This window comes from Saccopteryx leptura, chromosome 13, assembly GCF_036850995.1.
Source record: "Saccopteryx leptura isolate mSacLep1 chromosome 13, mSacLep1_pri_phased_curated, whole genome shotgun sequence".
Classification (NCBI taxonomy): Eukaryota; Metazoa; Chordata; class Mammalia; order Chiroptera; family Emballonuridae; genus Saccopteryx; species Saccopteryx leptura.
Window position 1 is genome coordinate 23255867 of NC_089515.1, and position 20011 is coordinate 23275877.

General features: G+C 42.2%; 1 protein-coding gene across 5 annotated transcripts in view; it reads left to right on the forward strand.

Moving 5' to 3' along the window:
- The window catches only part of CFAP43 (cilia and flagella associated protein 43), a 121720-nt gene that overhangs the window by 79921 nt on the left and 21788 nt on the right, over positions 1-20011 (forward strand). For all 5 annotated transcript variants that reach the window (XM_066355479.1, XM_066355482.1, XM_066355480.1 and 2 more), the window contains 9 exons: positions 636-761; positions 6280-6384; positions 7346-7462; positions 10076-10303; positions 12359-12565; positions 14892-14981; positions 15266-15346; positions 16154-16279; positions 19725-19844. In XM_066355479.1, the coding sequence (XP_066211576.1) occupies positions 636-761; positions 6280-6384; positions 7346-7462; positions 10076-10303; positions 12359-12565; positions 14892-14981; positions 15266-15346; positions 16154-16279; positions 19725-19844 (1200 nt within the window). The remainder of the gene's footprint in view (positions 1-635; positions 762-6279; positions 6385-7345; positions 7463-10075; positions 10304-12358; positions 12566-14891; positions 14982-15265; positions 15347-16153; positions 16280-19724; positions 19845-20011) is intronic.

The following is a 20011-nucleotide window of genomic DNA, read 5'->3' on the forward strand; positions in this document are numbered from 1 at the left end:
AGTCAGACTCCCGCATGTGCCCGACCGGGATCCATCTGGCACGCCCACCAGGAGGCGATGCTCTGCCCATCTGGGGCAATGCACCCCTGCAATCAGAGCCATTCTAGCACCTGAGGCAGAGGCCATGGAGCCAACCTTAGCACCAGGGCCAACTTTGCTCCAATGGAGCCTTGGCTGCGGGAGGGGAAGAGAGAGATAGAGAGGAAGGAGAGGGGGAGGGGTGGAGAAGCAGATGGACACTTCTCCTGTGTGCCCTGGCCGGAATCGAACCCAGGACTTCCACACACTGGGCCGACACTCTATTGCTGAGCCAACCAGCCAGGGCAAGATAGGAACTCCTAAAATACATAGCCACAATACCATTAGCCCACCTAAATATCAATAATTCCTTAATACCATCCAATGAAGTGATAAATTTACATTTTGTAGTTGTTTATAGATGAATGAGTTTTCAAGGATTAAGCCTTAAAACTTAAATAATCACAATAAGCACATAACCTAATTCTTTATTCAATAGTTTTACTGAAATAAATAGAACATCTGTTTCTTATTCATTACTATCTAAGAGTTGGAAAACCATGTCTTTGAAGTTTAATTCTTCACTTGTCATTATCCTTTCTTATTTTAAAATTCAGGTTCTGACTATGATGGAAGAAAATGAAACAGTAGATTATATTGCAAAATTAGAGGACCAGGAATTCAGCCTGGATCTGGAGGAACTGGAAAGGCGTCAAAATGAAAGCGAGAAAGAAGTGGCAAAGGTATGGGAAAATCTGATGTAGGCACCATAATGAAGGAAGTAAGGAGAAAATAGGAAGGGAAACTTTTCCATAATTATGTAAATAAAACCAAGGCCTTTCCAGCACAATGTGAATAAAGCAAACCCAGGGTGTATGAGGGAATGAGTCATAAAATTGCTGAATTTGGGGGTTAGGGTAAGAAGAACAGCCAGGCCAACCAGACATCTAATGTTTGTCTTTCCTTCGTGACGTTCATGCCAGACATCTCCCACAATGTGTTCAAACACTTTTAGAAATCCCCTCAGTCACCTCATGTCAACTTTGGACACTGCGGTTTAATAATCCCTAGAGTTGAAATATTTCTCCCTATACTTACTGATTCTTCTATTCTTTGAGCACCATCAACTCTAGGGCCACTCTGAAAATGGTCAGAGATTAGCAATTACCATGTGCATCTTCTCTTGTCTCAACTAACTACCCAGCTCCTATAACTACCATATGATATCGTTTTGATAGCTTCCTCATCATCACACAGTTTTTCTCTGATTTTGTTATATTTGAGTCTGGTATCCACAAAAGAAATCCAATTATCATCTGTCTAGTTTATAGAAAAGCATAAACTGAAACCTCTGCATGACTAGATATTACACTTCTATTAATTCAGACTTTGCATCTTTTTGTGGCAGTTATAGCACATTGTTTACTCATATTGATTTTATTTGAAGTGAAAGCCCTAATTACGTTTTATACAGGATGTTCTTTTTTTTTTTTCCTTCCTTTTTCTTCTTTTCCAAGTGAGAGGAGGGGCGATAGACAGACTCCTGCATGAGCCTTGACTGGGATCTACCCAGCAACCCCCATTTGGGGCTGATGCTCTGCCCATCCGGGGCCATGCTGGTAATCGAGCTATTTTTCATACCTGAGATGGAGGCTCCACAGAGCCATTCTCAGCAATCACGCCATAGGTGTGGGAAGGGGAGAGAGAGACAGAGAGAGAGAGAGAGAGAGAAAGGAGAGGGTTAAAGAAGCAAATGGTCACTTCTCCTGTGTGCCCTGACCTGGAATCGAACCCAGGACATCCACACACCAGGCTGATGCTCTACCACTGAGCCAACCAGACAGGGCCCAGGATGTTCTTAACTTACCTCTTTCTCAACATGCACAGTACATTTGAGTTTTTGAGTGTGCACAAATAAACACATTTCCCCCTCTGAACCAGAGAATTAAACATAGCTGGATTCAAGGAAATTTAAGTGAATTATAGCTGATGAAATAACTACACAAAAAAAGACTGACTAATGTCCCTAGGAGAGAGGTTTCCAATAATAGGCATCTGTCTTGTTAAACATGTTTATTAATGACTGGGATGAAGATGCAGAAATGAGGCAGATTTGTCAAATTGGTGACACGAGGCTGAGAATAAGAGGAATTATATAACAGAATCAGAATGAGAAGGACCTCAACAGACTGACTCAAGGAGATAAAATTTACCTGAATGATCATTCATCTACCCATTAGTTTATTCCACAACATTTATTGAATACCTGTTATGTGCCAGGCACTATTGTAGGTGCTGGGAATACAATGAATAGGTCAGACAGGTCCTGCCTACATGGGGCTAATCTGGTGGAGAAGACAGACCATAAACAAATCTTTGTACATGGTATGATTAAAACATAGTGTGGATACTGTGAAAGATGTGAGAGATCTACTTCTGTGGTGAAAGAAAATTATTTTAAAGGGGTGACATTTCAGTTGGGAACTAAAAGAAGAGAGGAAGCTGGCTATGCAAAGTTCTGGGGAAGAGACGTTGGGCAATGGGGGAAGCAAGAGCAAAGGCCCTGAGGCAGAAGTGGCTTGGAGTATTCCAGGATGAGGAAGGCCAGAAAGGCTGTAACATGGTAGATAGGAGAGAGCCTCATTAAATGATGAGAGGTAGGCAGAGGCCAGCTCTCAAGTCCTGGCATGATAGGAAACTATTGGAAATGACCCCATTTTTATTATAACAAATAGCACCAACTTACGGGCTTTTTGAATGCTATTTGGTTATTGCAACAACCCACACAGGAAGGTTTTGTTTTCCCACTTGCAGTAACTGAAGCTTTGGAGCTAGTCACTTGGCTAAGATCCTACAACTTGGATCTGAGTCAGGAAGCACCAGTCTGCCCACTAGGCTTCAGCCTCTGCCTCCTTGGCCCTGGCTTGGCTCAGGCCTGGCACGCCCCTTCCTGTCCTAGCACCAGGTTCTCCCAGCCCATTCAGCTGGACCGCTCTGCAGTGAGTCTGTGTCAAGTGCCTGTGCCTGTTCTCACACCAGTGTTGCTCTGTCTCCAAACATATCTGACAACTCGGTCCCATGAACCTGCTGCTCTGACCAGCTGACCTACTGACCACTGCTGCACCCACCCTGCTCCCCTCCCTCCCTCCCTGTGCCTCTGCCACATATCCCCCGGCCCCTCCCCTTGCCACTTCCGAACTCTTGCATATCTCTCGAGAAGCATCCTGATCCTCTGAGCAGGCTTTGTGTAGAGAACGGCTCCTTACACACTTGTTTCCCATGCTGTTTATTTTTCCTAAGCTCTGGGCGTTTGAAGAGATACCAGTCCCAGACTGGAGCTGAGCACAGAACCAGACAGTGTGCACAGAACAGTGTTAGCAGAGGACACCGTACACCCAGTGGCTTTTAGCACCTTTGGGAGCAGAATACTAGTCCACAGGAAGAGTTAACAGCACCTACTAGTTAGGGATCCCAGTCCTAAAAGGACAAGGCCACTAGCCATCCTCAGCCAGGATCTCCACAATAAGGATAAGACCAAAGCCTAGTAGACACCCTGGGCTCGGCATTAGGGACTGAGTCTGGGGGGGTTGATCAATAGCTGGCGCAGTGGAGAAGGGAGGTCTGGCAACCAGACAGGTTCTGACCATCGATATGCCAAAACAGCTGTTTCTTTAAAAGTTATTATTTAAAATAATTTAAAACTGTATTAGCTATTACCAATGGAAGAAAATAAAAAAGAAATAAAATGCATATTAAGTATTTGTTCAGACAATGGATAAGATAGACATAAATTAATGAAAAATGAATGGATAAATAAGACATTTTCTAATCTGATGGGGAAGTATTATTCTTAGCTAGTTTGCTAATAATTCTGCCAACAAAGTAAGATGCAGAAAAGGTTCCAGAGAGGATCCTAAAGACTAAGGATTGTTGGGTCTCATTTTTATACCAGCTCTTTTGGCAAACTTGATTAAAACAAGAATACTTATTCACTTAAATATTAAGTAATTAGATTACTTAAAGCAGATGAAACTAATCAATGTCACACATATGTTTCTAAATAGGAAAAGGTAAAGTATGTGATCTCCAAGAGCAGTGGAGTTAAATAAAAGAATTACGTGCGTCACGAACCAGAGCGACAAATAATTTTGCAGGTCTCAGGTGGCAGCGGTGGAATATTAGAAAATAAACAGAAAGAAAAAGAATGGAATCAGGAGGCCTTCTGGTGGCTGATGGCCAACCAAAAGTGCCTACACTCCCAAAAGCTTTATTTTTATAGTGTAAACCAGGCATTTGCAAATCAAAGAGAGCTCAAATACAAAGTCACATTTTCCAGGCACACCAAGAATTCTCCCAAGTGCAGAAACCCCCACCATAACATCTTAACTTCACAAAACAAGGGGTAAAAGAAAACTGCCTCCAGTCTCTTAAACTTTAACAAGGGGGATGGGACTAGTAGAAACAATCTAGCATCGTGGTTTTAATTTGCATTTCTCTAATGATTAATGATGTTGAGCATTTTTTTCATATGCCTATTGGCCATCTGTATGTCCTCTTTGGAGAAGTGTCTATTCATTTCCTTTGCCCATTTTTTGATTGGATTGTTTGTCTTTCTGGTGTTGAGATTTACAAGTTCTTTATAAATTTTGGCTATTAACCCTTATTAAAACCACAATGCGATATCACCTCACACCGGTTAGAATGGCGCTCATCAACAAAACAACACAGAATAAGTGCTGGCGAGGATGTGGAGAAAAGGGAACTCTTCTGCACTGCTGGTGGGAATGCAGACTGGTGCAGCCTCTGTGGAAAACAATATGGAGATTCCTCAAAAAATTGAAAATCGAACTGTCTTTTGACCCAGCCATCCCACTTTTAGGAATATACCCCAAGGACACCATAGAATGGTTCCAGAAGGAGAAATGCACCCCCATGTTTATAGCAGCATTGTTCACAATAGCGAAGATCTGGAAACAGCCCAAGTGTCCATCAGAGGACGAGTGGATTAAAAAGCTTTGTTACATATATACTATGGAATACTACTCAGGCATAAGAAATGATGACATTGGATCATTTACAATAACATGGATGGACCTTGATAACATTATACGGAGTCAAATAAGTAAATTAGAAAAAAAACTAAGAACTATATGAACCAATGCATAGATGGGACATAAAAATGAAACTTAGGAGACCCGGACAAGAATGTGATGGTAACAGGGCGTGGGGTGGAGGGGTGGGGAAGGGGCGAGGAAGGAGAGGAAGGGAGTGGGGGGAGGGTAGGGGCACAAAGAAAACCAGATAGAAGGTGATGGAGGATGATTTGACTTTGAGTGAGGGGTATGCAGCATAATCAAAGGTCAAAATAATCTGGAGATGTTTTCTCGGAACATATGTACCCTGATTTATCAATGTCACTGCATTAAAATTACTAAAAATAAGATAAAAAAAACAATCTAGCATCACGGCTAACACAGAGGTGTGTGGAAGGGCATATAAATTACCTTTACCAACTTAAACAATCAGTCAGAGGTTGTGGGGAAGAGCTTAGCAACTTAATCAGGCAAGTGAGGTGGGGGACGGGCAGCAAGGACCCTGTCAGCTTACTGCCAATCCCCCACACCTCTGTCCCCCGCAAATCTAAACTACAAGGACCCTGTCAGCTTGCAGTCTCCCACATAAGTGCAGTCAAGACCCCAAGGCAGAGGTTACAAACTAGCCCTTTAAATATGTATTGATAAAAATTAAACCAACATTTAGACATCCTACAGTTTCATAAAATTACAAATTTCATAATTCTTTAATAAAACAGAGTTGGCACAGTTTCATAAAATTACAAATTTCATAATTCTTTAATAAAACAGAGTTGGCACAGTGGGTTTATGTTCCCACCCGGCACCAACAGGCCAGATCTGTGACACTGTGTGTGTTAGCTACCCAGCCCGCCACGCTATATAGCTGTTCCCACAACCACCTTGGCTCCTGTGTAGGACCTGCCTGCCCTTCGAGGTGTTTGCATTGACCCCTTTGTCCTCAAGGAAGGGAATCCCGTGCCTCCAAACTGAACTTCAGGAAAGGTTCTCAAAGACAGGCACGTGTTCCCGCCGGAGTGCATCTATCCCCCTGCAGGGCGGCGCTGTGTGCTGGGGAAGGACGATCAAACTTCTTCACTCAAGGTGCAGCCTTGACTGGTTAGTGAGATTTTTGTTTTAAGAGGCCACATTTTCATTTTTATTTTTTCCTTCATCTATGTTCTTCAAGATCAGAAATGATGTGGAGATGCATAACCTAGCCAAGAGATATCTGGCTGAACTTATTAAAGAAGAATGCTGGAATTCAATGGCTGTGAAAGGCCGAGCTCTTAAGGTAACAGACATAACTCCAGATACAAATTTCAGGAAAACCTATACATAAAAAGGCATTCAAAGCATACTCGCCCCTTCCTGTGCTGAATTCCACCTAGATGTGTCACTTTTTCTTGTCTCGTTCTTCCCCTCTGCTCAGTCCCCAGGTACTCCCAAGCCAGCATCTCTTAAGATTTGTCTTATCACCTCTTTCCTCTCTGACACTACCTGCATCCAGGTCTTAACATCTATTTTAACAGGCCACTCTTCATCCACACAAACTGAAAACTAGACATCGTATTCTTGACATTTCTACCTGTGCCTGCCTTCACATTTTCTAAAGGACTATTTTCCATGCTTTTTCATTGAGCTTCCTTCCAACACTATTTCCCTAGTTACTCTAGGACCGCAAGTATAAACAGTGCTCCTAGAGTAACTTCTAACAGTACCCTCTTCACTTTTAAATATGTCCCTTCTCCATTTGGTTAATAAAGTATATGGTCAGACTAGATTTATGTGCTTATGTGTTGCTCAAAAACAGACCTTTTCAAGAGTAGTGTGTTTTAGGCTGGATAATTCTTTGTTGTGGGGGCTGTCCTATGGATTATAAGATGTTTTGTAACATCCCTGGCCTCTAGACCCAAGTAGCATTCAAAACTCCCATTAGAAAAATCAAAAATGTCTCCAGCATTGCCAAATGTCCCTGAGGGTCTCGGAAGGAGGAGGAAGGGCAAGCAAAATGACCCCTACTTGAGAACTTTTGCTTTAGAAGTAAATTCTTTACAAAAGCTCAATATTTTAATCCAAAGTTTACACCAGTGCTAATGGAATACATTGCTTTATTTTAAAGAAAGTCTCCACTTTCGATTTTACTCATGCATGATAACCTATGAATTAACTTTAATCAGGGAAAACACCTCCCACTCCACTCCAGATACACACACACATACTAAAAATGACTTTCTTTTGTGTTTTCCAACAAGGGCTTTCACATCCCCTATGTGGTTGAGAACTTCCCAATGAAAGAACGCACAGATGAAGAGCTGAAAGAAGTGAATCGAATTTTGCATCAAAGGAAGATTGAAACAGAATGTTTTAAAGTACAGTTTTAAAAATATATGTGTTTATATAAGTGATGTGTTTTATTTCAAGGTCTTCACAGATTTGAGTTGGGATACAATTTAGGATAAGTTTAGATATGTTTGTAGTTATTTTTTCCATTCCTTGTTAATTTGTAAAACATACTCTAATGAATGTAGGAACCAAATCTACACAATCAAGGAGCCTATACCCTAAAAAACATGGTTAACATTTAAATGTGAGGATATACTTTAAAAAATAAGATTTGGCCCTGGCCGGTTGGCTCAGCAGTAGAGCATTGGCCCAGCGTGTGGATGTCCCAGTTCGATTCCTGACCAGAGCACACAGGAGAAGCACCCATCTGCTCCTCTATCCTTCCCCCTTCTCCTTTCTCTCTCTCTCTTCCCCTCCCACAGCCAAGGCTCCATTGGAGCAAAGTTGGCCCAGGCGCTGAGGATGGCTCCATGGCTTCTGCCTCAGGTGCTAGAATGGCTCCAGTTGCAATGGAGCAATGGCCCAGATAGGCAGAGCATCGCCCCCTGATGGGCATGCCGGGTGGATCCCAGTTGGGCACATGTGGGAGTCTGACTGCCTCCCCACTTCTCACTTCAGAAAAATACAAAAAAATAATAATAATAAAATAAAATAAAAAATAAGATTTAGAGTTTTGTTCTTGTCCTACTCAGAAGTCATCTTCATCTACCCATATTCTTATTATCTTCTCTTAAATCTATGGATTAAATTTTAAGATAATTGACCAAAGATGAAGTAGTGTCTGTTTTGATGGAATTATGCGTTTTCCTAAAGAAATTCCAGCATTTATTTTTAATTAAGTGAGAGGTGGGGAGGCAGAGAGACAGGTTCCCACATGCATCCCTGACTGGGATCCACCCAGCAAGCCCCCTATGGGGCGATGCTCTGCCCATCTGGGGCCACTGCTCTGTTGCTAGGCAATTGAGCCATTTTAGTGCCTAAGGTGAGGCCATGGCGCCATCCCCAGTGCCCAGGGCCAATTCACTCAAATGAACCATGGCTGTGGGAGGGGGGAAAGAGAGAGAAAAAGAAAGAGAGAGAGAGAAGGGGGAGGGGTGGAGAAGCAGATGGGCACCTCTCCTGTATGCCCTGACTGGGAATTGAACCCAGGACTTCACACGCTGGGCCGATGCTCTACCACTGAACCAACTGGCCAAGGCCAAATTTCAGCTTTTTAAAAAGCAGCTATCTGGCCCTGGCCAGTTGGCTCAGCGGTAGAGCGTCAGCCTGGCATGCGGGGGACCCAGGTTCGATTCCCGGCCAGGGCACATAGGAGAAGCACCCATTTGCTTCTCCACCCCCCCCTCCTTCCTCTCTGTCTCTCTCTTCCCCTCCCGCAGCCAAGGCTCCATTGGAGCAAAGATGGCCCGGGCATTGGGGATGGCTCCTTGGCCGCTGCCCCAGGCGCTAGAGTGGCTCTGGTTGCGGCAGAGCGACGCCCCGGAGGGGCAGAGCATCGCCCCCTGGTGGGCAGAGCATCGCCCCTAGTGGGCGTGCCGGGTGGATCCCGGTCGGGCGCATGCGGGAATCTGTCTGACTGTCTCTCCCCGTTTCCAGCTTCAGAAAAAAAAATAAAAATAAAAAATAAAAATAAAAAGCAGCTATCTCTCCTGATCAGGCGATGGCGCAGTGGATAGAGCATCAGACTGGGATGCAGAAGACCCAGGTTCGAGACCCCAAGGTCACCAGCTTGAGCATGGGCTCATCTGGTTTGAGCAAAAATTCACCAGCTTGGATCCAAGGTCGCTGGCTCAAGCAAGGGGTTACTCAGTCTGCTGAAGGCTCGCGGTCAAGGCACATATGAGAAAGCAATCAATGAACAACTAAGGTGTCGCAATGTGCAACGAAAAACTAATGATAGATGCTTCTCATCTCTCTGTTCCTGTCAGTCTGTCCCTGTCTATCCCTCTCTCTGACTCTCAAAAAAAAAAAAAAAAAAAAAAAAGCAGCTATCACTATCAAACTACACTGCCCCACTGATCTAGTTTGGTGTTGACCAGAACCTTGCATCCATCCTGTTACCTTTTTTTCTTTCTCTTCTCTTCTCCTCTTTTTCTTTCTTTCTTTCTTTTTCTTTCTTTCTTTCTTTCTCTCCTTCCTTCCTTCCTTCCTTCCTTCCTTCCTTCCTTCCTTCCTTCCTTCCTTCCTTCCTTCTTCCTTTCTTTCTATTTTTATATGGCATGCATTATTTTTTTTGAAACATAAAATGAAAGAATACTTAAGTTTTCTTAACCTATGCCCACTAGTGTTATGTGAACAAATTCCTTTGCAGAATATGAAGAGAAGGTGTGTGTATTTTAATGCTTAAATTTCAACAGTGACTCAAAATATCTACAAACAGCTGTCATCCTGACAGAAAAATACAACATTACGTATTAGCAGGGACAATTTTTACTCTTTTGATTTACCCACAGTTTATCAGTTCCTGAAGCTTTAATTTCTTCTGCAGCAGTTTCAAGATCAATCACTTTGAATTTAGTTGTTGACAAGACAGTCTAACATCTTAAAGTGGTTGTTGAAATAATTAAGTTGTCACAGAGTTGCCCTTTAGAGAATTCTTATTATTGAATAACTTCCATGTCATCTTTTTCTATGTTTAGCTACGGAAGGAAATTATAGAGGTTCAGTCTGCATTCATCTTGGGTAGAAAGCATCATGAAGAAGATGATGAAGAGGAGGAAGAAGACACAGCATTAAGAAATAGCAACTTGCCTAATTACCTGTTTGGCAGTCTGAGTACTGATTTTGGGGTAAAAACTTCTTTATTGTCAAGCCAATTAGAATTACATACCAGAGAAGAGAAAATCAACCAAATTATATTACTGAAAGTGAGTGAATTTTTTTTCTTTATCCCTAAATATCTCTAAATATCCCCATGAGGTGTCTGTCTTACAAAGGCTCAAATTGAAATTTCATGCCAATCAAAATGATGTCCTTGTAGTATACAGATATCTAGATGCTAGCATCTGTGTTCCTTAAGCAGAGCTTGTTTACAAGAGTTGGTTTCAGCCATTTAGATTGGGTTCTAGTATTGATGTCACCTTAGTAAAATTAATAAAAATAAAGTAAAAATAAAAAAGACTGGGTTCTAGGATAACAGGTTTTCTAAAAAGAAAAAACAACAAGAAGAAGAAAACAGTCTACACTGGCTGATAAACTATCCTACTTAGATCTTCAGTAAGCCCAAAGACAAAAGAAAGCCTTGAATGCCATCTTCTAGGAAACCCAGAGGTTAGTTAGGACATCCTCGTTTTTGTATGATCAAGATGTGATTGCTGTCTCTCCCCTTAGCCTGGGGAAATGCCATTTCCTCTCTGAGATTCTTAGAACTTCTGGGGCTCAGGGAGAAGGTGCAGCCTCCCTCAGGCTCCAAGCTCCTACTCCTTACTTTCCACCCCACATGTCAGTGCCGGCACAGTACATGCCTCCTGATGGTTTTTGAAAATTCAGTTACTAGGACCAATGCGAATGGACTAAATTTAATGTTAGCCATTCCCGACCCTGGAAGTCCTTCAGACATGTCTGCAATTTCAGTTCTAGCCTCCTGCCATGTTACTCTGCTCTCTCTTCCAATCTTTTTCTCCTCTTCTCCTTCAACCCCTGAAATTCTTATACTAAGAACTGTTTAGTTATGGCTTTTGTTGCTCAGTTTCTGCCAACCTATTTCCTCAAAGTCCCACTTTCTTGCTGCTCTATTAAAGCCATTTTCCTACAAATAGGTAATCCTCACCCCTGCTTTTGTGGTTCCATCTTCACTAGGATAGATATATAGGCTGAATTCTGACGGTAAAATAAAAGCAACTTTGAATTGATCCATTGTCCGCAGCAGAGATGGGAACAATCCATTTGGACCCAATGCCACCTTAGTAACTGGCTGATCCAACTAACCAGCTTGTGTCCCCTTCCTACCTGAGAAGAAGCCGACTGTATATAGCAGGGATTCCCAAACTTTTTACACAGGGGGCCAGCTCATTGTCCCTCAGACTGTTGGAGGGCAGACTATAAAAAAAACTATGAACAAATCCCTATGCACATATATTATTTTAAAGTAAAAAGACAAAACGGGAACAAATACAATATTTAAAATAAAGAACAAGTAAATTTAAATTAACAAACTGACCAGTATTTCAATGGGAACTATGGGCCTGCTTTTGGCTAATGAGATGGTCGATGTCCAGTTCCATATTTGTCACTGCTAGCCGTAAGAAGTGATATGACGCGCTTCCGGAGCCATGACGCATGCATCCCACGTCACCGGCAGTAGTACTGTACATGAGCGACGCCGCGCTTTGCAGCACCACCACATACAGTACTCCACAGGATGTATCCTGTGCTCCTCTCACTGACCACCAATGAAAGAGGTGCCCCTTCCGGAAGTGTGGCGGGGGCCAGATACATGGCCTCAGGGGGCCGCAGTTTGGGGACCCCTGGTATATAGGAACAATACTGTATGTGGTGTACTTGTCTGGTGCATTCTCCAAGCAGCCTCTGTAGGCCATCTCCTCCTCACCACATCTCCCCCAAACAGCTCCAAAGAAAAGACGTTTCCCAATTTAAGTACTCCATATTGCTTTTTAAATATTTTTCTGATGTTTTTAGAATATACACAAAAAGAGCTTCCAAGTATTCATCACCCACTTCAGCATTTATCATCATACTTGAATATTGCATTGTAACTTATATTTTGGGAAGTAGGTTGTGCTTTAACAGCTGTTACTTTGATCTAGTAGGATGCCACTATAGGTTACTGAACCAAGAAATTATTTAATATAAACAGTATTTTAGAAAAGTCATTTACTGAAATTTGATTTGGGGGGAAAAGTAAAACTATGGGATTATGTAATAATATGTGATGTGTTTTCAGTAACATATTGTTATTTCAGGATATCATTTATAAGGTAAAAATTGTTTTCAATAATGAGTTTGATGCTGCATACAAACAAAAAGAGTTTGAAATTGCACGCGTGAAGGAAAGAAATGTGAGAATTCAAGAAATTATTTTAGACCTGGAATTGGGAGAATCAATCTGGCAACCGGAATTTGATGACTCTGAGAAGCCAGAGAGAACGCTCGTTGTGGAAAACAATGAGGTACTGGCGAGCTTCCTTACCCCCTCCCTGGTTTCTCATGACATTTTCCCAAGCTCTTATTTAGTCATCTGGTTTGCACTCAATGGAAGTGACTGTCCTAGGTAGCATTCTCAGTTACAAGTAACAAAAACTGGCCAGAGCCTCAGCGGGAGTGAGGATTTCTTTTATGAGTCCCAAGGAGTTCAGGCAAGACTTGAACACCAAGCCTAGCAAGAAGAGCCTCAAACTGGAGCCTGGTGAGGAGTCTGGAAGTCTTTCTTCATCTCTTAGCTCACTTCTCTCTGCATTTCAGCTTCCTCTAGCAGCTTCTCTTTTATGTCTCCTACACTCAGAAGAACAGCTGGTCTGAAGCAGAATCTCTCAGTCCCAACTCCAGATTTCCCCGGAGAGGGGCTCCTGGCTGCAGCTTGAGTCCAGTGCCCACACACAGGGAGGCTGGGTCACATCATGGGAGGAAGGCTGATGGAGCTCTAGTAATTATGGAGGTCATTAGGGCAGCATGGCCCCAGAGAAAGGGAGCTTGGGGGACAGCCTTCTTAAAAAGTGTTTGGCACAAAGGCTGTTACAGGTAAATGCTTAAAGAAAACAAGCCTGACCAGGCGGTGGCGCAGTGGATAGAGCGTTGGACTGGGACGCAGAGGACCCAGGTTCGAGACTCCGAGGTCGCCAGATTGAGCACGGGCTCATCTGGTTTGAGAAAAAAGCCCACCAGCTTGAACCCAAGGTCGCTGGCTCCAGCAAGGGGTTACTTGGTCTGCTGAAGACCCGTGGTCAAGGCACATATGAGAAAGCAATCGATGAACAACTAAGGTGTCGCAACACGCAATGAAAAACTAATGATTGATGCTTCTCATCTCTCTCCATTCCTGTCTGCTGTCCCTGTCTATCCCTCTCTCTCTGAAAAAAAAAGAAAAGAAAACAATTAAAATGTAACCATATTTCATTTCTAAAAAGTATAAAATGCTAGAGACTACTCAAAGAAAACGCATTGCTCACTTGAAACCAGCTATATCACTTTGAGGCAAAAGGTAGCATGTTGCTTAGAAGTAAACAGCAGACGTTTACACAGTCCTGGTTGAAAGCTGACACCATCCTAAGAGCCTAGATAGATTGAGTCTAATATATCATTGTAAAACCTTGTAAAATACGTACTAATATTACCTGCATTTTACAGAAGAGGAAACTGAGGCCCAGAGAGGTTAAGTAGCTTGACCACAGTTACAAAGCTAGTAAGTAACAGAGGGGATTTGAAAGCAATCAATATACAGTACTTCAGAGTACTTCCTCTTACCCTCTTCACTCCATTGTACTCAGTTTAAGAAGTCATTTCTTTCAGAATCAGACCTTGCCACATGACCTAAGACTCAAGGACCCCACTCTGCTGCTTCCACCAAGGTCCTGCTCTGGGCAGTCACTTTGTATGTACATAATTAACTCCCTCCTCCCCAACTTGCTTACTCTACAATTAGGAGAGTGATCTTGTAAACCAGACATTTTGTTCTCCTGCTTAACCCCTGCAGTGGCTGCTCATTTCACTCAAGATTACACCCACAAACCCTTTCTGACTACCCACCGTGGACCCTGTCACTCTTTTTGTTTGTTTGTTTGTTTGTTTGCTTTTTACAGGGACAGAGAGTCAGAGAGAGGGGTAGACAAACAGGAATTAAGAGAGATGAGAAGCATCAATCATCAGTTTTTTGTTGCAACACCTTAGTTGTTCATTGATTGCTTTCTCATATGTGCCTTGACCACGGGTCTTCAGCAGACTAAGTAACCCCTTGCTTGAGCCAGCAACCTTGGGTCCAAGCTGGTGAGCTTTTTGCTCAAGCCAGATGAGCCCACACTCATGCTGGCGACCTTGGGGTCTCGAACCTGGGTCCTTTGCATCCCAGTCTGACGCTCTATCCACTGCGCCACCGCCTGGTCAGGCGACCCCGTCACTCTTTCTGCTCTCCCCACCTTGTTCTGTTCTGGCCACACTTGCATTCTCACAATTCCTTGAATATCCGAAGCTTTGATCAATCAAACCTCCATCCTGCAGGATTTGGCTTAGATGACACTTCTTTGGACCCCTTACCTCCAATCTAAATCAGGTTCCCGGTTATAATTTCTTTAGTGACAGAGATGGATTTAGAGAGCTAGAGAAATAACAATCTATTTTTACAACCTGCTCATTTCAAACCTCATCGTTATTCCAAAACAGGAAATTGGTTGTGAAATATGGATAGTTCCTTTATCCCCTTGATCCCTCCTCCTGGTGTATGGATAGAAAGTTTGGTTGAATTTTGTAAGAATAATGCAGGAAACTATATTTCTTTTCTTTCAGATTTCTGTTCAAAAACATGTTAAACCATGGCAAAAAGCCAAAATAGAATTGCTTGACACCCATAAAATGGAGCAATGGCATCAATCACAGGTATGCAGTTTTGCTCACTACCTAAGACCCTCTTTCCTTTAGGGATACCTAGTCCTGATTTGTTTTAATAGTCTTGTACTTGAACTACACTATAGAAATACATCAACACACTTGTCACAGTTAGAGGTCACTACAACCTCACTGGCCTCCTTCCTTTCCCCGTCCATGCTACTGTTCACCTCCCCAATCCGAAATGCAGTCATTCTAACATCAGCTACCCATGTTGCCACCAGAGGGTTTGATCTCTCGGTCAGCTACTCTTGCTGACCCTGGCTCTTTCCTAGGCCTCTGACACCAGAAACCGAGCCCTGATGGACATGATGGGAGGAGTTCTGGAAGTCAGGAAGGAAGACATTTTGAGAATGGTGAGATTCCCAGACATCCTTATGGAAGGTGGAATGGGGTGAAAAGAACTATCAATACTTAAATTTTACCATCTTTGTCTATATGAACCTGAGTTTGAGAAATTCTATAGCAACAAATACACAACCTTCCAGTACCTTTTAAACATATCACAGTCAGGCAAATTAGATATTGGAAACTGCAGACTAGCCTTCCAATCGGACAAAAAGCAAAAAAATAAAACCAAACAATCACAGTGATTTTGGTCTCTACTGAAAGCAGGGATAATGCTGCACCTGTTATTCTTCTGAGAAACGTTCTCTTTTCGTTTTTTAGATGCCTACCCAATCATATTTTATCTTATTTGGAATAGGACTGGCTTAATAGAATGAGGTTGGTCAACTAAAACCTTGTGCTGGTTTATTTTATATGTCAACTTAGATGGGCTACGAGGTGCCCAGAGAGTTGGTCAAACATTTTACTGGGTGTGTCTCTGAGGCTGGAGAAACGTTCTCTTTGATACTTGATGTAGGCGTCCCTGTAGCTCAGGCATAGATCTAGCTATGAGATATCAACACACACCTCCAAACCTGTCACCTTAGAGACTGGGTACATCCCAAACTGCCCAGCCTTGCTTAAGTTACAGAAAAACAGTTGGAACATTTTTTTCTTATCTTTTGGTCAGAATGTCAGGTCATTGTCTTGCCAGTGTGAAGAATTATACCAAGTTAAAGGGCTCTTGTTTTTAACTGAAATGGTAACTCTGAGCTTTTATTACACTATTATGTGTAGGTCTACGCTGCAGTATACACTTTCCTTTATTTCTTCAGGTGATTCCTCAACCTGCTTTCATGGCAAAGCCTGATGCTCTGTGGACTGAAGAGGAAAGGAAACAATTCAAAGACTATGAGAAAAAAGTCAAGGACTTAAATGAAGAAAAGGATAAGTATAGAAAGGTCAGAAGAGCAAAGAATTACTATACCCTACCATCTCCAGGGTTTTGTTTCAATATATTTTTAATTAAGTGTTCTTGATTTGCTTATTGTCTTTAGTAGTTTAAGGATTGTTTCAACTGAAATTTTCCAGAGAATTTGGGGAGGTGGGTGGAGTTAGAACAATTTAAAATGAAAAGAATGTGTTTCAATGGGTTTTTTTAGTCATTATTGACTTCAGCATTTTCTAATTCATTACAATTTATTTGGTTCTCCATCCATCCATTCTTCAAATGTTTAATGAACATCTAATATAGTATGTTCAAGGCACACTATTCTGTATCATCTACATCTATTTGAGTTCAGTAATATTGTTGCTAGGTTTGTTCTCAATCTCAAGGAAAGGAGTCGAGAGAAGAATGACACATTCAGTGCAGCACACACATTACAGTTCTAACTTGAGATTTTTGTAAAGCAATTCTCCTACTTTTATCTACTTCCATCACCAAAATCATTTCCACATTAAAATTGTTTATAGAGCCTGACCAGGTGGTGGTGCAGTGGATAGAGCGTCGGACTGGGATGCGGAAGGACCCAGGTTCAAGACCCCGAGGTCGCCAGCTTGAGCGCGGGCTCATCTGGTTTGAGCAAAGCTCACTAGCTTGGACCCAAGGTCGCTGGCTCAAGCAAGGGGTTACTCGGTCTGCTGAAGGCCCACGGTCAAGGCACATATGAGAAAGCAATCAATGAACAACTAAGGTGTCGCAACGCGCAACAAAAAACTGATGACTGATGCTTCTCATCTCTCCATTCTTGTCTGTCTGTCCCTATCTCGGGACTCTCTCTGTAAAAAAAAAATAAATAAATAAATTTGTTTATAGTTATAATGGAGATATAAAAGCTGTTGGTATACAACTAAATAAGTAATATTTATTCCTCTGTGAAGAAAGTAAAATCATAATGTCATTTGAGTCAGGACATCTTGCCAGCTTTATAGTGGCTGTATCTCATAATCAATTTCTTTGAACCTTTTATTAACCTGTCCTGTGTTTATTCACTTCAGTCTTCTAACAATGCCTTGTATTTTATCCCAAGATAGTACTTACCTGAAAGCCAAAAGTGAGTAGTTTTGAATGCAGCAAAGATTTCAAGGAGTCGGAATATAAATTAGCGGCGGTATTTACTCCATGGTCTTGCACTGTAAGATAGTGTACTGCCCACACCCTTGCCTCCCTGCTCCTTGGTTATACTCACCTGGGAAAACCCAGCCTTGATTAAGCCCTGTACCTGGCCTTCTCTGCATCTGCACCTGAAGTGGGTAAAGAAAAAAATACTAACTGGTTTCATTCTAACAGCCTTACTCTTTGTTAGGTCCTGAGAGCTGCACAGTATGCTATTCCATTTCCCTGCAAACTTACTGCACATAACCTGGGGATCCTGTAAAAAAAATGCAGATTTGAATTCCATCAACCTGAGGAAATGGAAGCATCCTCAGATTTCTAACAAGCAACCAGGTGGTGCAGATGCTCCTAATAAATCAACTACACTTTAAGTAACCAGGTCCTAAGGGACCACTTCACATGTTCTCCATCCTCCAACGTCCAACACCTAACCCCCATCACCCTATTTTCCATTTCTTTTGGAGAAGAGAAGCGATTAAAATAGATTTTCCTTACTCTTCTGCCTCTACATCGTTCACCCTCCTGCACTGACTCCATAGAATCTTCCTGCCTCGCTGTTTCCTATGAATGCAATGACTGGGCATCCCCCAGGCCTGGTCCTCCACTCATGCCCTAGACCCACCCCGTCTCACTTGTTCAGCATTGCTACTCCAGCAGTTTGCCCCCGGGCCTGGTCCTCCACTTGTGCCCTAGACCCACCCCGTCTCACGTGTTCAGCATTGCTACTCCAGCAGTTTGCCCCCAGGCCTGGTCCTCCACTCGTGCCCTAGACCCACCCCGTCTCACCCGTTCAGCATTGCTACTCCAGCAGTTTGCCCCCTTTCCTGCAGCATCAGTTTTTCCAACTGACATAAACACATGCACAATCTTTTACGCTGTGCACATCCCTCATCCTATACACAAGAAAAAGAAAAAGAAAGAAGACTCCCTTGAAAAGGGATTCTGGAATTCTTTTGACTATTCCTATTACTTTTATGTTAGTCCTAATTTATTTCAAAATAAAGAGTTAAAACAACTCTCTTGATCCCACTTTCCTCTCAATCCACCCCTCAGTGTCTCCTTAAAAAACTGCAGAAAATAATCTATGCTCACTCCAATTTCTCTTCTCAATCTTTAAAAAAAAGAGAGAGAGAGAGAGGAGGAGGAAAGCAGGGAGGACTGAGGGGAGGGAGACATACATCGAGCAAGTCATAAAGCAAATGGGGCAGAATATTAACAACTGCTTAATTAGTTAAAAGTATATGGGAATTTTTTGTACTATTCCTGTAACTTTTCTGTAAATTTAAAGTCATATCAACACTTAAAAGTTATGCCTGACCAGGCGGTGGCACAGTGGATAGAGCATCAGACTGGGATGCGGAGGACCCAGGTTTGAGACCCCAAGGTCGCCAGCTTGAGCGCGGGCTCATCTGGTTTGAGCAAAGCTCACCAGCTTGGACCCAAGGTCGCTGACTCAAGCAAGGGGTCACTAGGTTTGCTAAAGGCCCCAAAACTTAAAAGTTACAAAATTTTTAAATACAAAAATTGTAACAATATATCTAGAATTGATCTGTAGATGTTGTTCTAAATCTTTAAAAATAAAAATTTATAGTTTTTCACTTACATACTGTGTATTTAGTAATATGTCCTGGTGGAATATCTTTTTAAAGGGCATAGAATTTCTTTCCCCTGATGGAGAACTGCTTAGAGGGACAAAACACACAAAACAAACAACAACAACAAAAAAGAGAGAGAATATATATATTAATCTTTGTTAGGTTCTAAGAGCTGCTCAGTGAATCTATTCCATTTCCCCGTGTTTTATATATATGTGTGTGTGTGTGTGTGTGTGTGTGTGTGTGTGTGTGTGTGTAAAATATATATATTATATAATATATATCTCCTCTCTTCCTATTTCCTTAAAATCTAAAAAATTCCATGAAGATATATTCATGGCTTTTACAAAATCTCAATATTTTTCCCAGGCCTGATTGTATACCTGGAAATTTCTATCCTATGTAAAATCAGAATTTTCTGGAAAGATTTGTTGTGATTTGTTTTACTAGGACTATTGCCATCTGCATCATTAGTAATAGTGATTTTTAACTTTTTTTTTCAGTGCTATCTTTTTTAAGCAAAAAATTTCAGACTCACAGATCCAGGTGGGATATCTCTGAAGCAGGCCGGAAGGCCCCGAACACCTCACAAGACTTGCCTACCACCTGCCACTCCCTTGTAGCAAAATGTGAACACCACTTTCTAGGAGCATTGGAAATTCCTAAATGTTAACTTTGTTGACTTCCTTTCAGTCTTTAGATGCAGAATTAAAGAAACTTCAAAACTCAATTCAAGAAAGCACACAGAATTTTGATGAACAGTTGAAAAAACTCTTTGAAAGGAGAGTGAAGGCAGAAATGGTTGTCAACCAGGTAAATACAAGTTTAACTGTATAACTTACTTTTCAAAGGAGCTTCCAGATCCTCACAGTGTTCTTGGGATCAAAACCAACCCCTTTCTGGCACCAAGGTCCTGCAGGCTCTGACCCTGGCTCCCGCTCTTGCCTCATCTGTGCCACCCTCCTCCTCACTTGCCACAC